At 49.7% G+C, this 21,440-nt stretch overlaps 1 protein-coding gene across 14 annotated transcripts in view; it reads left to right on the forward strand.

The window, feature by feature from the left end:
• The window catches only part of ATP11A (ATPase phospholipid transporting 11A), a 187,573-nt gene that overhangs the window by 144,504 nt on the left and 21,629 nt on the right, over positions 1–21,440 (forward strand). For all 14 annotated transcript variants that reach the window (XR_012426599.1, XR_012426601.1, XR_012426600.1 and 11 more), the window contains exons 17-23: positions 3,862–3,965; positions 12,435–12,616; positions 15,973–16,224; positions 17,638–17,812; positions 19,514–19,616; positions 19,841–19,986; positions 21,092–21,151. Coding sequence is in view for 11 of the 14 variants with exons in the window: in XM_065533014.2 (XP_065389086.1) it covers positions 3,862–3,965; positions 12,435–12,616; positions 15,973–16,224; positions 17,638–17,812; positions 19,514–19,616; positions 19,841–19,986; positions 21,092–21,151 (1,022 nt within the window). In the remaining 3 variants the exon portion in view is untranslated. The remainder of the gene's footprint in view (positions 1–3,861; positions 3,966–12,434; positions 12,617–15,972; positions 16,225–17,637; positions 17,813–19,513; positions 19,617–19,840; positions 19,987–21,091; positions 21,152–21,440) is intronic.

The following is a 21,440-nucleotide window of genomic DNA, read 5'->3' on the forward strand; positions in this document are numbered from 1 at the left end:
ACGGCCGAGTCTCACTTTAGCACAGAGTAGATGGAGCAGGGCCTTCATCAGAGCCGTCGGGCTCGCTTCTGATCAGGACCCTGGTGCCTCACTTTCTAAGCCCTGGAAGGAGCTGTGGGGGGCGGTGTGGCTCTCAGTGATGCCCTGTGAGTCATAGCGGCTCCGGGGTGGGCAGTAGCCTCAGGAGGGTGCCGTTGCTGCTCTGGGGGCTGCCACCTGCCTCCGCTGGTTCCTTAGACACAGTCCCGCCGCATCACCTCTGAGACATGCTGTCGAACGTGGGACGAATCCGGGCTCCACAGTGAGACGTCCACTGATGGTCACAGGACGAGGAACCGTCTGTGTGTGAATGTTGCCAGGACTCCCGTGAAGACCTTCTGCCAGCTGCACCATGGGATCAGCAGGACGGGGTCTGAGAACAGATTCCAATGCGTGAGACCTCTGTGTGTCGGAGCCCTTCCCCCCGGCTCGGATGAGGCGCGGTCCTGAGAGTCTCAGCCACTTGGAGTTATCTGCAATAAACGCATCCTGGGTAGGAAGTTCCTGGTCCATCCCATCACGCGGTTTTCCCTGTAGAAGTCGAATCTGGCTGTTGAGCCGTGACTGGAACATGCTGCCCGTGACTTGCAGGGCTGACCACAGTGCCCAAGAAGGCAAGCATCAGCCACCCTGGAGCTGCCCCTGCCACGCGCTCGGCCGCCCCTGCCTCACACTCACAAAGGGTATTTGCTGCATCCTGAATGCCCAAGACCTCAGGGCTCATGTTGTGGGCTACGCCGCAGAATCTTTGTAAATAACTTCTGTAACCATCAAAAGGCTGAAGAGCTACTGGATCACTTGAAGAATCCAGGTTGGAGGCATTTGTGCCATGAGAATATTCCCATCCGCACGGGGACGCTTGTGGGCCTCCTAGGGCCTCTCTGAGGAACTGAGAACTTGCAGGAGAGACTGCCCTGCTGTCTGAAGCCAGCCGCTCATCAGTTACTTTGAAGAGAAGCTTGAATATGTAATTAAGCAAGGTGTTCTGTAAGTGGTAATCCTCCCTGGAGAGGCACACTAATTGCACTGGAGTTGTGCCTGCTGGGCGGGGAGACCCGGCAGCCAGCTCACAGCCCGTGTTTCCCCCTGGGCTCAGCCCTGCGTGGGGGTGCGGCTGTCGGAGCCGGATCTCGGTGTTGGGGGGCTGGGCAGCCCCAACAGGGGCCTCCCATTTTCGGATGTCTGTACCTCAGTCATGTGCTTTCCTGGGATTCTCCGCAGTGGAATTTTGAGGGAGGACTTGGAAGTCACAGGCTACTCGGCTGCATCAGGCACTCCCTTTCAAAGGGAGATGTGAAGTCTTTCTCTTTGGGGGGATCCTGCGGATGCTCACTGCACCCCAGGTAAGATGCACGCAGTCCATGGAACACCGACTTGAAAGAAGAAAGGGAGAGTACGTAAGCATATTCATCTATGAAAAAGAAAAGCAGAAAAGACGAAAGAGAAGAAGGAAAGTCCTAACCGTGCACCCTCCTAGAGCTCCTCTGGGAGCAGCTTCCTTGGTGCCCTGTTTTCCAGCCATTTCGAGGACATTTGCTGTCATGCCTGGCTTTCCATGTCCTTGAGCTCGTCTGTGAGACCCAGTGAGAGACCCCCCACCATGGGCTCAAACTGAGGTTCTGTAGCCCTTTCTCTTCTCCAAATGGCACTAAGCCCTTCTTGGTCCTGGAGGGGACAGCCACCAACCATGGCTGCACCTGCGACACAGCCCGGCTGTCTTGGGGACAGGATCCTGTGTGTTCGGTCGCGTCACCTGCGTGTGCACGGCTCTGCAAAGCAGCTGCAAAACACGGTCTTCTGTTGCTCGTTGTAGATTAACTTTTGCTCTGTCCTCTGGGTTTTTTTATTCCAAGGCTGTTCCTGACCAACTCTTCAGGCTGAAGGTGTCCTGTGTCTTACAGCAGAATTCACAAGCTGAAACAGTGGGAAAGTTAAGCCATTCACATGCTCTTGGCATGAGTTGTGAGCCATGAAACATGAATTTTCTAGTAAAAAATGTGCTGCTGTTCAAGAATGCATCATTATGTCATCTGGACCATCGTTATTCTAAACTGCATCTGATGACACCACAGCATTGGCTGGAAACCGTGGGAGTCGGGAAATGGCTCCGACATCGGCTAGGTGGTTTAACCCCCGGGCCCTGCTTTTCTGTGCTAAGCAACTGAGACTCCGTGGTCACACCTGTGCAGTTCTGCAAGGGCCCTCCAGGTTCCAGCTCTCAGCCTCAGCCTGCTCACTCCCCTGTCCCCACCATCCCCCACCTGCTCACTCTCCCATCTCCTCCAGCCTCAGCCTCTCACTCCCCTGTCCCCACCATCCCCCACCTGCTCACTCTCCCATCCCCTCTAGCCTCAGCCTCTCGACCCTCCCGTCCTCTCCATCCCCCACCTGCTCACTCTCCCATCCCCTCTAGCCTCAGCCTCCCATCCCCTCCAGCCTCAGACTCCCCACTCTCCCGTCCCCTCCATCCCCTACCTGCTCATTCTTCCGTCCCCTCCATCCCCCACCTGCTCACTCTCCCGTGCCCTCCAGCCTCAGCCTCTCCACTCTCCTGTGCCCTCCGTCCCCCACCTGCTCACTGTCCCGCACCCTCCAGCCTCAGCCTCCATCCTCTCCCATGCCCTCCAGCCTTTGCTCGGCACCGGTTTGCTCCGTGTATTGGCAACACCCGCATCACCAGGTGCCATCCTCTCTGGCTGCAGGTTGGCAGTCACCTCAGCCACGTGAGCGTCAGGTGTAGCCGTGTTCCACGGCTTCCCTGTCGGTGTCTCAGGAGTTAGCGCTTCCTGGGATCCGGGAAGGAAGGCAACGTGGACCTTTTCCTACTCCTGAGTCCTTGTCCAAGCTCCAGGCCTTGGATCCGGGTCGTCAGCCTAGGAGCGTCCCCTCCCCACGTCCCTCCCACCACCCCCCTGGGGACCACTGCCTGCCCACCCTGGGGCCCTCTGGATTTGGTCCCCGATAGACTTCCCGAGGGACCTCAGTGTCTAGGGGTCTCAGGGCTCTCTCTGCGCTGCTGGGAGCTGGGCATGGAGCTTCCTAAGCGTGCCGCTCAGGCTGCTGTGGTGCTTCTCCCACCCTGCCGTCGCCGAGATGGAGTACCGTGGCGTTTTCCTGCGCCCAGGCACAAACCAGCCACCTGGCAGAGTGCCACGTGGCTTCGCAGACCAGGGCATGCTTCAGGAGCAAAGGGGGCTCTGTGTGTCGGGAGCAGGTCACATCACGGCAGAGCTGTCATGGCCTTTGCTGCGTGCTGCAGTGCCTGAAAGAGAAACTCGCTTTATCCGAGGCCTGAGAAGCCCGCGTTCACGGCAGAAGTACATCCACAGCAGTCGCAGTGTTACGGGAGGCGTGGGAAAAAATGACGCAACATTTCCTGTGACTCTTCCAAGTTCGGGGGTGGCCCGGCGGCCTCGCTCTGCGTGAGGACACATGGCTCTCCGAAGGGGATTTGTGTTCACCTTCCAGCGTTTCAGAAACCATGACCCGCTTTGGGTCACCCCAGCCCCCGTCCCGAGGGCGTTTTATCCCCTTTTGTGTCTTTCCTAGAGAAAAGAGAGGCCCGGAGCCAAGTTCTTTTCCTGGTTCCCGCCTTTCCTGTGAGATGTCTAGGGTTGTAGGAACAAAACGAGGCTTTGGAGGTAATCTGTAGGTTTTATTTTTTTCCTGACTGTAACATGTTAACTGATCCATTAAAATCTTCTTTAAAAAGGTTTCCACACCGCAATCCCGGTTGTTGGTTTTTTAATAATGGCATAATTTTAAAAATAATCTAGTCTTCCCCATATTGTGATTAAACTCCTCGTTTTTCTCATTTTGTAGGAGAAATTTATCTGTTTTGCAAAGGAGCAGATTCTTCGATATTCCCCCGAGTGATAGAAGGCAAAGTCGACCAGATCCGAGCCAGAGTGGAGCGGAACGCAGTGGTGAGAGCCGGGCTGGGGAGGGCCTCGTGGCAGTCAGCACCCCTGTTGTCAGGAAGGAATTCCATGTGCCACAGGTTCCTGGCTGGGAATGGCGTATTGTATCCCCTGGGGAATGTTCAGAAATAAGGGGGGCCAGATGCAGACAGACAGGCAACTTCGGCCGACATCTACCCCAAGGGGCCTCCAGTGCCCAGCCAGGCGCAGGCCGTCTCCTCCCCAGCCTTGCAACAGGGTTTTATTTCGGGGTGGGTGCGAGGTTGGTTGATTGATGTTTTGGGGAGTCAGAATTAGCACGTTTGTGGTCCTTGTATTGGAGCAAAAAGGTCTTTGTCTTGACGTTTCTAGTGATTTGCTTCAAAACAAGTCAGTGCTTTCATTTTCTGTTGTGACATCACCTGTTCGGGTTTCTTTCCCCATCTGGGTCTTCAGCCTGTACGATAAGGTTTCTTTCCACCACTTCTTGTGTAGCATTGCCCAGCGGCCCACACACCTGAGCTTGCCACTCTGCGGGTCTGGCTTTCTCTCTTTGGGGCTGCTGCAGTAGGGGGATGGCCTGAGTGTCTCTCACAGCAGGGCCTCCCCTCCCCGTCAGACATGTGGCTCGGATGGATGCACTCCCTCCCGTCAGACGCCGTAACACTGGGCGACGCGTGGCTGGGTGACGCGTGGCTGGGTGACACGTGGCTGGGTGGACGTGCTCCCTCCCGTCAGACGCCCTAACACTGGGCAACGCGTGGCTAGGTGACGCGTGGCTGGGTGACGTGTGGCTGGGTGGATGCGCTCCCTCTGCTCTCCATGTGACTGCTTTGTGCCACGGCGTCTGCACCCTTCTCCCGATGCCACCCTGGGGTCTTCTCCCTCACTCCAGCCCAGGGCAGCCCCTCGTCTCACACCGTCTTCATCTTTTCATGAGAAGGAAACGGTGACTGACAGGCTCTCCTCCCAGAGGTCCAAAATGACGCTGGCCGGAATGGCTACGCACTGGGAACAAGACTTCCAAGGCTGGCTCAGCTCCAAAGAAGGCTGAGCCAAGAGAACCTCGGACTAGAGGCCATAGTGCTCAGCGCTGCCTTCACTTACATTTATGAATAAAGCAGCCTTTGTCCTCACTGTCAGTCTCAACACTTGATTACTGCAGATGTCAGAGCGTTAAGAATTGTTGCTGATGGACAGGAGCCCTTTCACGTGTGAGCCTGTGCTTGCAGCAGCCAGAGCGGCTCTGAACTTTGTGGAATGCTGTCAATGTGCAGATCATTCACCTTTAAGTTGCTGTTAAAACAACAACTAGCACTACAAAGTAGCTGCCTTGGAACCAACAGGAATCCATAAATCAGCAGCAGGTTTAGGATTGTTGAACTTCTCCGAGCGGGATCCGCAGAATAATAGCACTGACTTCCTCCAGCCACAGAGTTGCGGCATGAAAGCCGAGCAGGTTCCTCTGAGTAGCACAAGCGTCCTTCACATGGATTGTGAATTGTGATGATTTTAAAGTCCATTTGCCGCATGTTTCAAAAAGCCTTCTTGAGATGTAATTGCCATACATTCATCTATACACATTTAAAATGCGACAGCAGCAAGGGCGTTGACACACGAATGCACACGTGGAAGCGTTGCCTGTTGGGACGGGGACGCTTCCCTCACCCCAGAGACTGTCTCGCGCCCTCATATTCCCATCCCTGCCAACTCCCACCCACTGCAGACCACCGCTTCACTCGCCATCACTACCGATTCGTGTCCACCTTCTGGAGCTTCCTATCGGCAGAATCACAAAAGGTGGCTGTTTCATCCAGCGTCTTTCACTCCCATAACTGCTGAGACTCGGCCATGTGGGCCTGTTCATTTCTGTTGTGATGAACAGCAGCACTCATTTGGTTGCCAAGTGCTAGCGGTACTAGTCCAAGTGCTGGGCACTAGCGGTACTAACCAGTCCAGTTGCCAGGCGCTAGTGATACTAACCAGTCCAGTTGCCAGGCACTAGCAGTACTAATCAGTCCAGTTGCCAGCGGCTAGCAGTACTAGTCCAGTTACCGGGCACAAGCCATAGTAACCAGTCCAGTTGCCGGGCACTAGCAGTACTAGTCCAAGTGCCAGGCACCAGTGGTACTAACCAGTCCAGTTGCCAGTGCTAGTGGTCCTGACCAGTCCAGTTGCTGGGCACTAGTGGTACTGACCAGTCCAGTTGCCGGTGCTAGTAGTACTAATCCAAGTGCCAGGCACCAGCGGTACTAACCAGTCCAGTTTCCAGGCGCTAGTAGTACTAGTCCAGTTGCTGGGCACTAGTGGTACTAACCAGTCCAGTTGCTGGGCACTAGTGATACCAGTCCAGTTGCTGGGCAGTAGCGGTACTAACCAGTCCAGTTGCTAGGCACTAGTGGTACTAACCAGTCCAGTTGCCAGGCCCTAGTGGTACTAACCAGTCCCGTTGCTGGGCACTAGTGATACCAGTCCAGTTGCTGGGCACTGGCACTACTAGTCCAGTTACTGGGCAGTAGCAGTATTAACCAGTCCAGTTGCTGGGCACTAGCAGTACTAACCAGTTTAGTTACAAGGCGCTAGCAGTACTAAGCAGTGCAGTTGCTGGGCACTAGTGGTACTAACCAGTCCAGTTACCAGGCACTAGTGGTACTAACCAGTCCAGTTACCAGGCACTAGTGGTACTAACCAGTCCAGTTACCAGGCACTAGCGGTACTGTTCAGTCCAGTTGCCAGGACTAGTGGCACTAACCAGTTGCTGGCACTAGCGGTACTAACCAGTCCAGTTGCCGGCACTAGCGATACTAACCAGTCCAGTTGCCGGCACTGGCGGTACTAACCAGTCCAGTTGCCGGCACTGGCGGTACTAACCAGTCCAGTTGCCGGCACTGGCGGTACTAACCAGTCCAGTTGCCGGCACTGGCGGTACTAACCAGTCCAGTTGCCGGCACTGGCGGTACTAACCAGTCCAGTTGCCGGCACTGGCGGTACTAACCAGTCCAGTTGCCGGCACTGGCGGTACTAACCAGTCCAGTTGCCGGCACTAGCGGTACTAGTTCATTTGCCGAGCACTTGCAGTACTGGTTTTTTCTATGGATGGCAGTTTCTTGATTCTTCCGCCTGTTGGCGGACATGGATTGTTTCCATTTGGGGCTGTTGCGGAAGCAGCTGCTGGAGGTCGCCTGCTCTGCGTGTCTGGGGCTGGTCCGATGTGACCTTTTCTCCTGGGGACCCTGCTGTCACAGCGTCTGCATTTCTCTGTCCACAGCTTCCCTTTTCTGGCCGCTTTGGAGGTGTTTCGTGATGGGATGCCTTTGTGGGGTAATGTGTTTCTTTGCTCAGCAGCCTTGAGCATCTTGAACCTGTGGAGTTTCATCAAGTTTAAAATTTTTCAGCAATTATTCTACAGATATTTTTCTTCCCCACTCCGTTTCAGCAGTTCCAGTGACCCATGTACTCGACTCCCAAACGTTGTCTCATTGCTTACGAAGGCTTTTCCCTTTAAGTTTTTCCACGTGTCATTAGAGACAGTTTCTGTTGCCACGTCACGAATCTTTTCCACGCAGCGTCTAACCTGTCAGCGCCCCACGCAGGGCACCCCTCCCCTCAGACGTCGCAGTTTTCATGTCTAGAAATTCCGCCAGCATGTTTTGTATCCTCATTCCCCTGCTTAACATGGGGCGTGTGTGATCCAGTGGCGGTGACTGTTTAAATCCTCCTCGCTAACGGCACCCCTGCTGCCAGCTCTGGGCCAGCCACAGCGGTTGCACAGTCCCCTTGTTTGGGGCAGGGACGGTGCCCCTGCATGCTAGTGGCCTGTGACACAGTCCCCTTGTTTGGGGCAGGGACGGTGCCCCTGCATGCTAGTGGCCTGTGAGCTTTGTTGGATTCTGGGTATCATGGTCCTCCTGGAGACCTTAAATCTTGTTCTGGGGCGCAGCTGAGTTCCTGGGAAGCCCTTTCTGTTCCTTTCAGGCCACGCCTTCACGATGTCCAGCAGACCCACAGCAGTGCCTGCCCCGGGTGGTGCTCCCCAGCCTGCCAGGCCCCGAGCGCTGTGCCTGGCGCGTGGCCGTGCCTCCTGGCAGCGGGCTGTCCCACCCTCCTCCTAATGGCTTGTTCCTGGCTTCCAGGAGCTTCCTCACAACTGCAGGTGCCAGAGGGGGCCATCCACAGCCTCTGGCATCCACTCATCCTGGGAATTCTGATGCTTGTTCCCTTGACGCCCAGGTCTGCCCCGTAACTCAGGGAATTCACCGGCTCCGGCTTTGTTCCCCTGCCCAAGCCTTGGCCTGGAAGCTCTCCGGGTAGTGAGCTGGGTCTGGGTAGTGAGCTGGGCACTTGTAGGGCCCCCTTGGTTGGCAGCATTTATTTTGAAATAATTACAGATTTAGGAGAAGTGACAATAAGTAAAGAGACAGTCCAGAGGGGCCTGTGTGTCCTTCGAGTCCAGTTGATTTCTCCTTTCGGTGGTTGTGCTTGCTGTCAGCGCACGTCGAGGAAACCGCTGTGAAATCCAGGATGATGAAGATTAGCCACTGCTGTGTGTTTTTCTATAAGTTTTCTAGTTTTAGCTCTTAAATTTAGGAGTGTAGTCCTTGTTTGGCTAATTTTTGCATCTTTCGTAAAGGGAGGGTCCTACTTGGTGCCCCTGTGTATGGTTGTCCAGTTTTCCTGGCACCGTTTGGGGAAGACTGTCCTCTCCCACTGAGTGATCCTGACACCCTTGCTGAAGACTGTCCTCTCCCACTGAGTGATCCTGACACCCTTGCTGAAGACTGTCCTCTCCCACTGAGTGATCCTGACACCCTTGCTGAAGACTGTCCTCTCCCACTGAGTGATCCTGACACCCTTGCTGAAGACTGTCCTCTCCCACTGAGTGATCCTGACACCCTTGCTGAAGACTGTCCTCTCCCACTGAGTGATCCTGACACCCTTGCTGAAGACTGTCCTCTCCCACTGAGTGATCCTGACACCCTTGCTGAAAAGCATTTGACCACTTACCTGGAGGTTTATTTCTGGGCTGTCTGTTCCATCCCATTCTCTCTACGTCTGTCTTTATCCCAGTTCCCACTGTTTTGATTACTGTCAGTTTCTAGCAGGCTTTGAAACCAGGATGTGTGAGTCTTTCAAATTTGTTCTTCTTTTGTAAAATGGTTTGGCTATTCTGAGATTTAATAGGAATTTTAGGATGGGCTTTTTCATTTGTGCAGAAAATGCCACTGGGGGCCAGGTACGGTGGCTCATACTTGTAATTCCAGCATTTTGGGAGGCTGAGGCAGAAGGATCACTTGAGGCCAGAAGTTTGAGACCAGCCTGGGAAACATAGCAAGACCCTGTCTCTACAAAACATACACAAGGAAAATCAGCCGGGGTGGTGGCACACACCTGTGGTCCTAGCCACCAGGCAGGATGAGGTAGAAGGATTGCTTGAGCACAGAAGTTTAAAGCAGCGGTGAGCCACGATGGCACCACTGCATGTTACCATGGGTAACTGAGTAAGACCCTGTCTCAAAAAAAAAGGAAACGGAGGGAGGGCGGGAGGGAGGAGCCATTGGGATGTTGATAGGGATTTCGTTTAATCAGTAGATCACTTTGGGTAGCGTTGTCATCTTAACAATGTTAAGTCTTCCAATCCATGAACATGGGATATCTTTCCATTTATTTAGGTATTATATAATTTATTTCAGCAAACTTTGGTATTTTTCAGCCTCGAGTCTTTCACCTCTTTGGTTAAATTTATTCCTAAGTATTTTACTCTTGTTGATGTGATTATAAGTGAATTTTTTTTTAATTTCCTTTTCAGATTTTTCATTGGTAGTGTATAGAAATGCCACTAGTTTTCATGTGTTGACTTTGTACCATGTGTCTTTGCTGAATTCAGTTAGTAGAGGGGGCACATTCTTCATGGTCTTCTAGATATAGGATCGTGTCGTCTGCAAATCGGCCTTAGAAAGACATTCTTTCTAATGTGGAAACTTCCTTTTTCTCTTCATAGCCTGATCCTCTCACTAGAGCATCTAATACTCTGTTGAATAGAAGTGGCAAAAGCGGGCATCCCTGTCTTGTTTTGATCCTGGAAAGCTTTCAGTCCTTCCGTGGAGGGTGATGTGAGCTGTAGGTTTTTCTTTCTTCTTCTTTTTTTTTTTTTTTTGAGACAGAGTTTTGCTCTTATTGCCCAGGCTGGAGTGCAATGGCGCGATCTCGGCTCACTGCAACCTCTGCCTCCTGGGTTTAAGCAATTCTTTTGCCTCAGCCTCCTGAGTAGCTGGGATTACAGGCATGCACCACCACACCTGGCTAATTTTTGTATTTTTAGTAGACACGGGGTTTCACCACACTGGCCGAGCTGGTCTTGAATTCCTGACCTCAGGTGATCCGCCCACCTCGGCCTCCCAAAGTGCTGGGATTACAGGCGTGAGTCACTGCACTCAGCTGGGTTTTTCACTTAAGTGGTTTTTACCACGATGAGGAGATTTCTTCTCTCCCCAGTTTATTAAATGATTTTATCAACAAAAGGGGCTGGATTTTTTTCAAATGCCTTTTCTGCATCAGTTGAGATGATCATGTGGGATTTTCCCTTTCATTCTATTAATGTCATATATTGCGTTGACTTTCATATGCTGACTCACTTTTGCATTCCTGGAATAAACCCCACTTGGTTGTGGTGTAGGATCCTTTCAATGTGCCATTGGATTCAGTTTGCTAGTATTTTGTTGAGGATATTTGCATCTATATTTCTAAGGGATATTGTTCTGCAGTTTTCTTGTAGTGTATTTATCTGGCTTTGTTTTATGTGCTGTGTCCAGGGTTTTTGTAGCACTTAGCAGGAGGAATAGAGGAAAGTATTTCTGTTCTGTGTTACCACAAGAGAAAGTCCCTGATTGACTTTTAAAAGCAGAAACATTTATTTCCAAAAGCTTCTGCTTACCACTCACAGCAACCTAAGTTCTGGGGCCACTCTGAGTTATTATCCTATAAAACCATTTTCTTGTTATGCAGTTTTTCCGGTTTCAGACTGAAGCTGTATATGTTGTATGTTTTATTGCCTCTTAGGAAAAGTCAGAGAATTCGTTCTGCAATTCGCATTTATGTCTCCAATCTGTACCTTGATCACCAGGTGCATAAAAGGTCTAATTTCAACCACTTATTTATTCAGCAAAAGTTGTTGGGTTTGGGCTGTGTGCTAGGGATTCAGTGATGAAGTCAGACACAGTGCCCACAGCCAGAGAACCCAGCGCCTAACAATAGAGGCAAACCCATGAGCAGAAAGCCACAAGGTCTTGTGCTCAGCAGGAGGTGAGGCTGGGGCGGCTGAGCAGTGTTTGTTCAGTGCTGCTTTCCTCTGAGACAGGTCCACTGGCTTCTCACTTATTCTTGACCAGGAGACAATATCTGGAGGATGGGAAGGAAGGCGTTCAAGAGTGTTCCTAGAGAACAGGACTCAGGCACACATAGACCCTGTCTTGTGTTCTCACTTCTTCAACTCCCCCTTTCTCCTTCTGGCTTTTGAGAGCTCAAGGGCCATGAGAGCCATTGACCCGGTGGCAATTCTGTCCTTCACACGAATTAAGAGGTCTGGAACTGGTGATAAATACGAGCCTTCCCTGAGAGTTAGGGGACGCTTCATCTCATATAATGGAAAACATTGATTAAACTCTTAAAAACTAGCATTCTCTCAGATTTTAAAATGGTTATTTGGGAGGATTGTGGTTCTTTTACTCTCAGCAGGGCTGGGGCTGAAGGAGCAGGGAAAAGGGAAGGGAAACACCCTAGATCATCCGGTAAACCTCTGTGACGGTCGCCCTCAGCAGCCTTGACTGACGGAATGAAGAGGTTCATCTGTGAACCGCCCCCTTGTGGCCGCTTCAGCCTCTGCCCCCCTTCCTTGTGTCTTGCTGGTGGCGGCTGCATCCTCTCTGTGTGGTGACATCCAGAGTCGTGATCACAGTAAAGAATGTGTGATTCTTAATTTCTTATGTTCCCGTGCAACCAATGATTTTCATAAATAACCTGGCAGGTTTCCTTCATTGTGAAAGAACAACCACCTTACAAACTTCCCGCATAAAACATGGTTACTTTAGAAATATCACTTGATATTGCCCATAAAATTACAAGTGATTATCCTTAAAAAAAGGTTCAGTTTAACTCTGCATTTGTCAAAGTAAAGGAATGAAGTTTATCTTTTGGTAGATGACCCTGATTTCTGTTACTGATTTCCAGGCTTTCTAGTCTGTGATCCATATGCTGTGATCCGTAATGATTCTTTATATTTAATGTGGACTTAAATAATTCACTTGTTGATGACTTACTCCTTTCGAGAGTTGGTTGAGTTATAATCTTTCTTTGTTTACTTAGTACTGTAAGTTTCGAAAGGGTTACAATTCCTGGGTTAGTTATTCTAATGAGAGAAGGGATACTGGGAAGGCCATGGAGCGTAATATTTCAGCAAGTGACACCTTGAATTTATGCTAAACACTGCGTTGTATTCTGCAGGAGGGGCTCCGAACTTTGTGTGTTGCTTATAAGAGGCTGATCCAAGAAGAATATGAAGGCATTTGTAAACTGCTGCAGGCTGCCAAAGTGGCCCTTCAAGATCGAGAGAAGAAGTTAGCAGAAGCCTATGAGCAAATAGAGAAAGATCTGATTCTGCTTGGTGCCACGGCTGTTGAGGACCGGTAAAGTAAACACAAACTAGGATGCAGGCCGCTGGCCCAGGGTGTGTGAGGGCGAGTGGAGGGGAGGGAGGCCGCCGCACAGCCAGTGGTGTGTGTGAGGGCGAGTGGAGGGGAGGGAGGCCGGCCGCACAGCCAGTGGTGTGTGTGAGGGCTAGTGGAGGGGAGGGAGGCCGGCCGCACAGCCAGTGGTGTGTGTGAGGGCGAGTGGAGGGGAGGGAGGCCGGCCGCACAGCCAGTGGTGTGTGTGAGGGCGAGTGGAGGGGAGGGAGGCCGGCCGCACAGCCAGTGGTGTGTGTGAGGGCGAGTGGAGGGGAGGGAGGCCGGCCGCACAGCCAGTGGGCGTGTTTGCTGCCCAGGGAGAGGCGAGGTGTCTTGCTACACGCTAGAGTCATGTCGGGAACGTCATGCCTGTGGGATATTTTGTTATCCATGAATAAGATGCCTGAAAGCACACTTCCCAGGAAGTAGTGAAAATAGCTTTTTCATATCATGAACAGGCAAGACAGAATGACTCTTACAAATTCTTTTTTTTTTTTAAGGGATGGCATCTTGCCATGTTGCCCAGGCTGGAGCGCAGTGGCACCATCACAGCTCACTGCAGCCTCAAACTCCCAGGTTCAAGCTGTCCTCCCTTCTCAGCCTCCTGAGTAGCTAGAACTTCAAGCACATACCACCATGCCTGGCTAAGTTTTCATATTTTTTGTAGAGATAGGATCTCACTGTGTTGCCCGGGCTAGTCTCAAGCTCCTGGCCTCAATCAGTCCTCCCACCTCAGCCTCTGAAAGTGCTGGAATTGCAGGCACGAGCGGTCATGCCTGGCTGTAATTACCCTTTAGAATGGAATCAACAACTAACTCTGTTCCTAAACTTGTTGCTAGTTCTTTCCAACTACTGGTATTACTTCTTAGATCATTACATACTCAATGTGTTTATCATTATTTGAAAAAACTTAATGAAGTAGAAAATCAAACTAGTCATCATCATAACCAGCAAAATTACCAATTACAGATTTTCAGGTACCTCTAAGGCAAGAGTTGCCAGTGTGCCCCAGCTCCACAATGGGGACTGAAAGTTGTGTGAGGCCGAGGCCACTAAGAAACAGTCGTCAGGTCCACATGGCACCTTCAGAGCTGAGTGAAAGGCATGGATTTCAGTGGTTTGTAGGAATGGAGGAGAGAAAATAAATGCTCCAATTGATGAGAATGAAGCAGAAACTTCAGGAAGTTTACTAGGAGTTTATCTCCTAGAAGTTAAAAGCATCAAGTTTGAAAATCTTTAAGATCTATTTCGGTCCAAAACTGAAATCCTCATCACTAACCCTGCATTTTCTGAGTGTGTTGAACAAATATTCCCCGAGTTCTCGATCTGAATGGAGTATTAGGTGAAGTGGGAAGTTTTGTTTGGTGGTTTTGTGTTTTGTTTTGAAGTCACGCTCCCCCATTCAGTCCGGAGTAAGCACACGGAGCACCATGTAGAGAATGAGCCTTGCTCACGGGAAGGCTTCAGAGCGCGGGGCCACAACCGCCGAAAGGCTTTGTTGCTGGTGCTGCTGGGAGGTGGGGCCTTGCTGTCATGGCCAGCCACTCACCTGCTGTCTGTCCAGGAGAAGAGGGGTGTCCGTAGGACGGTCTTTGCCTGGGGAGCAGCTGGGTCGATCTTTAGAGGCCATGGTGGAGGAGCGTGGGGATGCCTCCAGCAGAGCAGATGGGACAGAGCCCCTGGAGCAGGGGGCAGGTTGACTTGACTGGATTGGGAATGTAGAAAAGTGGAGAGTTAATGCCTGGTAGGGGGGCGGGGGGTCTCAGTGGCTTTGAAGTGATGAGACTTGCTTATAAATTATTTCCTTAAAATCTCTAGTCAGCAAGTGCAAAACATCTCTGAGCTGCAGCTTCCTTTTGAATCGAGTTCTAGGGCCAGGCCCAGTGGAGCACGCTTGTAAACAGGGCCAGGCCCGGTGCAGCACGCTTGTAAACAGGGCCAGGCCCGGTGCAGCACGCTTGTAAACAGGGCCAGGCCCAGTGCAGCACGCTTGTAATCCCTGCACTTTGGGAGGCTGATGCTGGAGGATTGATTGAGGCCAGGAGTTTGAGCCCAGCCTGGGCAACATAGTGAGATCCCATCTCTTGAATTTTTTTTTTTAATTAATCAGGCGTGGTAGCAGTCACCTGTTGTTCTAGCTACTTGGGAGGCTGAGGAGGGAGGATCACTTGAGCCCAGGAGTTGGAGGCTGCAGTGAGCTGAGATCATACCACTGTACCCTAGCCTGGGCAACATAACAAGGCGTTCTCTTGCTCTTGTGCTCACTCTCTCTTTCTCTCTCTCTCTCTCTCTCTATATATATATATATATGCACACACACATATAGATACGCGCACATATATATACACATACATACACACACACATAAAATTAGAGGCGTTTTTTCCATCTATAGAGTACTATGATTGTCTGATCTTGAGACTTTTAGCTAGGAAGTTCTTCCCAGAAAACCGGATCATTCCAGTTAGAATTTAAATCCTTCCTTTCATGCTTTCCGGAAGCATTACATGTTCCTTCACATGAAAGTCTAAAACCTAGAAAAAATGCTGGCCCCTAAATGAGGCAAACGTGGTTTTGACCCCAGATCTTCCAAGGAGAGGGAAGTGACCTGACCGGTGTCAGAAGAGCTGCTTATCCCCAGATACCTTCTGTAGCATCTGCAGGCTTTGGGTTTTCCGTATGTAAAACGGGTGTGATGCTAACGTCCTTACTCATGACATCGTGGTAAGCATGAGAGATTGCACATAGGAAGTGTCACATGGGCCTGGCACGTGGCAAGCCCATGATACCTGTTGGCCATAGAATCACTAGTATTATTCTCAGTATTTTATTTTATTTAGAGGTACCTGGACCCCAAGTGGGTTCTAAGTGACAAACTTAGAACAGTTTATACAAAACAAAAGATAATGAATATTCCTGACTACCTTGAGTCCAGATCCCATCTTTCCATGGTTGAGACATTTTTGGTGGTGGTTATAATTTCCTGAAACCCTCCCCAGGTAGTGAGTCCCAGCTCCACAGAAAACTGCCAGGCTTGTCAGACGTCAGTGACACCAGACAGCGCTTTCCATCTCAAATGTTTGATCCGTGTTTATCTCTCTGCTGTTACGAAGTGTTTCGCTGTGAAACACTAATTCAGACCTTCAGGAGCCGCTTCAGGTGCTTTGTGGTAAGACCATGAACCACAGCACGGCACGTTTTGATTTTGAGGGGCTACAATATTTTGTCAGCTTTGCAAGTTTCTGCAGTTCCTTATTTGGATTTCCTGGGTCAGCACTGACTTTTCTCTGTGTTGTGTTTGGTTTTGCCTCCCTCAGGCTGCAGGAGAAAGCTGCAGACACCATCGAGGCCCTGCAAAAGGCCGGGATCAAGGTCTGGGTTCTCACGGGAGACAAGATGGAGACGGCCGCAGCCACGTGCTATGCCTGCAAGCTCTTCCGCAGGAACACGCAGCTGCTGGAGCTGACCACCAAGAGGATCGAGGAGCAGAGCCTGCACGACGTCCTGTTCGAGCTGAGCAAGACGGTCCTGCGCCACAGCGGGAGCCTGACCAGAGACAACCTCTCAGGGTAGGCAGCGCGTCCCCACCCCCACCCCCACTCCCTCAGAAGGGGCTTCAGACTCAATGGCCTTCACCTGCAAGTGGGGGAACCGCATTGTCCTTACTGGGAATTCGGTTCTCCCCTGGGACATTAATGCCAGCTTCTTACGGGTCAGGTGAACACTAAGAACAAGACGGGCTGTTTTTTCCAGCAGTTGTGACGTGTCTTTTTCACATACGTGTGTGTATGTTCATCTTCAGACTGCTGGGTAACAGATGCAAAATGACATAATTGATAAAATATTTTGAGTGGGATAATTCTCATCTGCTTCTGAGACTTAGGGGCTCTGCTGCAGGCACCTTCAAACATCTGCTGGCGGAAGTGGAGATATTAATAATGCATGGTTGTTCGTCTAAGACAAAGCAGTACATGCCCAAGAGTTGTTTTTTTCCCAAGAATATTCAGTAGTTTATTCAGATACATTTTATTGATGCTGTCCTTACTGGTGTTAGATGCATTATCTGAGATTAGATTTTATTTGAATCATTTCAGTTTCATTCATGTACATAAAGCAAAAGCAGCTCTCTAATTTATACAAATGTTAAGTTATTCATAAATAGCACAGATAATTCCCTCTACCTGATCTGCAATCTGCAGAACTCCTTTTAGGGATTAGAGGTGTTCCTTGTTTGTTTTCTTTGTTTGTTTTTTGTGTTTTGTTTTTGAGATGGAGCATCATTCTGTCGCCCAGGCTGGAGTGCAATGGCATAATCTTGGCTCACTGCAACCTCTGCCTCCCAGGTTCAAACAATTCTCCTGCCTCAGCCTCCCAAATAGCTGGGATTAAAAGCGCTTACCACCACACCCGGCTAATTTTTGTATTTTTAATAGAGATGGGGTTTCACCATGTTGGCCAGGCTGGTCTTGAATTCCTGACCTCAGGTGATCCGCCCGCCTCGGCCTCCCAAAGTGGTGGGATTACAGGCGTGAGCCATCGCATCCAGCCTGCTTATCATTTTGAAACCCAGCAAAGAGGAGATTATGACCACGTTCTTTCCAACTTAGGTCATCCAGGCAGAAACCCAAGGACTTAGCTATACAGATAAAGACTGTGACCAAGCAGGTTGAGAATAAAGACTGACCAAGATCTTAGACTGCAAGATGAACGCCTTTCTGTTGTTTCAAAAGTACAGGGACTTAACGAGTCCACAAAGAGAGTGTGCACTTGCTTTACCTAAAATAGGAATGTTTCACTAAAATACACTCTTAAATGTCAACAAAGGTGTTACATTCAATACTATAAAGATTGTATTGATAAGAAACACTAGTTTCTTAATCCCATGGATTTGTAGCATCTGTCAACATCCAAAGAAATACGGAGTCTTCTAAAATCTCTAGATCTAGTGATTGAGCGTCTTTCTGACTCACGTCCTTTAACAGACTCTCAGCAGATATGCAGGACTACGGCTTGATTATCGACGGAGCTGCGCTGTCTCTCATAATGAAGCCTCGCGAAGACAGGAGTTCCAGCAACTACAGGGAGCTCTTCCTGGAAATCTGCCGGAGCTGCAGCGCGGTGCTCTGCTGCCGCATGGCACCCTTGCAGAAGGCCCAGGTGCTGCCTGCCCGTCCTCGATAGCTGGTGATCAGGGTATCCGAAACACTGGAAACCTTCTGTTAGGTCTCACCACCGTGGATTGTTAAAAAGCCTAGCAGGATACCGCCTGTTAAAAAGAGAAGTAACCATGGTAGAGATTTAAAACACAGATCTCGTTTTGCTTGTTGGGCCAGGCTCAGTGATTAGTGGGTGTTGACCAGTCTGACGTGTGACCCTTCCAGATGTAGCGGCCAGGACAGCTGCCCTGGCTGAATTCTGTTAAAAAAAGCTGCCTCAGTCACTCCTGAGAATCTATACTAAAGGTTTAGGGGAAGGGAGCTGACATTACTGAGCACCTAGTGTGTGCCTCCTACAGACACAAATGCTTTTAGCCTCAAACTAACCCTTTCGGGCGAATGAGGGCACCAGCTTTACAAATTGGAGTAATTTGCCCAAAAGGCTGCAGTTGGGAAATGCCACGAGGATTCAACTTGTCCATCAAACTGCAAACGTCTCACGCGCCCATGTTCTTGTGGGAAACACACACCGAAGTTTTTTCTTTAAACACTTTTAAAAGCACTGTGGAATACACGTGTAAACATGGATGTCTTTCTGATATCAGGAAGCCTAGAAAAGTCCCAGCTTCGTTATACCACATTTTAGACACGATACGTCAATTTCTCTTGAACTGTTCATGAGTAAATCCATAACTGGTCAGAGCAACCCAGTGTTTAAGGTAAAAAACGTCTCACACAAACTCTGGAAACCAAGGAGGTGAAGAGTTGAGAGTTTGTGCCCGTGGGTGCATTAATCTGTCAATTTTGCCAAAAACACGGAGCCGGGGTCCTCAGGACGACAGCTGAGCCTCGAGCATTCACAGACCTTCCATGTGGGGAAGACGGTGCGATGTTCTCCTCTCCCTCACATGTGTAACTGCACATGAACCTTACAGGATTACTTCCCGAACGGAACAGCAACTCAGGGTTTGCCATTTGTTCTTCATGTATTCCATAGTACTTTCTTAAGTTCTCAACTGGCTTTTGAAATGTTTCATACAAATTAACTTGTGTTTCAGTTTCCTATCTTGAAACAAGAAACCACCCATCTCTTCAGTCTTATATCTTGAACTGTTACATTTAGGCACATATATGGGGGGAAAAAAGAAATTGACTAAAAACTTGGAAATTATTTTTACATAAAATTGTCATACTTGATTTTGCACTTTACAAATTTGAAAATTAAAATAGCATTAGGAATAGTTTAGTTTTAGAAATAGATGCTTTATACCAAATAGCTTGAAATACCTTGGAATAGTGATGCCTTCTAACAGAATCCAGGGTTCACATTTGCCCCTGTATATTTAAATGTATTTTCCCAGTGTTTACACATTTTTCCATATATTTAAATAGATGAATATAACAATAACCACAAACTACTTCATATATCTCACGTCTGTACCGCCAAAGTTTGTCTACCAGCCTTTTCCAGCCCACGTCATTTTAATCATACTTCATTTCTTTTACTTTATTTTGTTTTGTTTTCAGTATGAAACAAAGTTTTATCCTATATCGAGAAAACAATGTCGTAAATTAGCTCAAGTAGATAATTTTTTCATTTGCCTAGGCTAACTTTACATCTTCATTATTTCTGCCTAGTGAATGAATAACCTGTTCAGAAGTGGAACAGTGAAGATAAATGCTGCCTTTCTTTCTTTTGCAGATTGTTAAATTAATCAAATTTTCAAAAGAGCACCCAATCACGTTAGCAGTTGGCGACGGCGCAAACGATGTCAGCATGATTCTGGAAGCGCACGTGGGCATAGGTGAGCTTTGTCCTTGCTGCCGGCACGTCCTGGTGGCCAGGTCACCCCTCTGCTAGACAGAGGCCCATGGCAGCATGCAGGTGCATTCAGGACACCCCCGTCATCACCCTCGTGTGTGACCAGGAAGGCTCGTGGTGATGGTTTCATCCATTCTTCTCCCCGTCCCTGCCCTGTGCGTGGTGTGCGGAAAGCATTTCCTCAGCTCCTTCACCTCCGTCTTCTAGGTGTCATCGGCAAGGAAGGCCGCCAGGCTGCCAGGAACAGCGACTATGCAATCCCAAAGTTTAAGCATTTGAAGAAGATGCTGCTTGTTCACGGGCATTTTTATTACATTAGGATATCTGAGCTCGTGCAGTACTTCTTTTATAAGGTAGGCGGATCGCCGCTCCCCCTCACATTTTCAGCAGCAGATCACACACAGGCTGGCACGACCCTTGTCTGAACCACTTGATGGCACAAGAGGTCATTGATCTCTAGGTAGCAGCGATTGTCAGAAAGGAAGGGGTGAATCTGATTGCAGTCATCTCCCGCTTAGCCGTGGCTTTGCTTTTTACAGTTTCCATTACCTACAGTCAACCCAGGCCCAAAAATATCAAATGGAAAATTGCAGAAATAAACGGTTTCTAAGTTTTAAATTGCATGCCATTCGGAGCAGCGTGATGAAGCCTCATGCCGTCCTGCTCTGTCCTTCCTGGGATGTGGCTTGTCCCTTTGTCTGGTGTGCCAATGCTGTGTGTACACTACCTGCCCCTCAGTCACTCTGTAGCTGTCTTGGTGACCAGGTTGACAGATCACAAGAAGAAGAATGGTGAATACGACCCGATAATATATTTTAAGAGGAGGAGGGAGAGACCAAATTCATGTACCTTTGATTATGGTATATTATTATAGTTATTCTCTGTTTTGTTGTTACTCTCTTACTGCGCCTACTTTATAAATAAAACTTTGTCATGGGTGTGTATGTGTAGGAACACCCATACCTGTCTACAGTGTAGACAGGGTTCAGGACCTTCCGCAGATTCTTCATCCTCCCCGGGTCTGGGAATGTACCCCCGAGGATGAGGAGGCCCTGCTGTGCCACGGGAGACCCCCAGTCCTTTTCTCCCCTCCACAGAATTGAGTGTGGAACCAATGAGAACCTTTCAGGTGGAAATGTTTGAGGAACGGTATTTTAGAATTCCTTATTCACTGTGTAGTTCGATTCTTTTCTGTTTATACTGATACCTGCATTGCCTTCTTGTTTCTCTTGGAGCTGACAAATTTCCCCAATACGTTGTCTGTCCTCAGAGTGGCCAGAACGTGGTCACATTTCCGTTGCCCCTGAAATAAGAGACTTTCTAGAATCCTTTAGTGCTATTCTCCCGCACTCTGGGCACACGTGGATCCCTCCGCCCACGTGGGACAGGCCACGTTGGAAGTAGCGGCTGCTTCCCTCTGCCCCATCACTGAACTAACAGCTCTGCCTTGCCTTTCAGAATGTCTGCTTCATCTTCCCTCAGTTTTTATACCAGTTCTTCTGTGGGTTTTCACAACAGGTCAGTCCTGGGGTCTTCAGGGACAGGCCATCTGAGCCTTCTTTTCCTTACCCCAGTGGGTGGCTGCCGTGGGGAGAGGAGACTTGGGAATGAGCAACACTCCCCAGCATTGCGAGGAAGCCAGGGTGCCCAGCAGCAGACAGGGGTGAAAGGTCAGGCGTGGGGTGGGGGCCACGGTGCTGAGGAGTTGCCGTCCTGGAGGCCGCTTATTCCGTGTCTTCTGAAACTGCTGTGGCCCTGAGATGAGGGCTAATGATGATGTGGTCTCCCCAGGGCCCAGCAGTGCCGA

This window comes from Macaca fascicularis, chromosome 17, assembly GCF_037993035.2.
Source record: "Macaca fascicularis isolate 582-1 chromosome 17, T2T-MFA8v1.1".
Classification (NCBI taxonomy): Eukaryota; Metazoa; Chordata; class Mammalia; order Primates; family Cercopithecidae; genus Macaca; species Macaca fascicularis.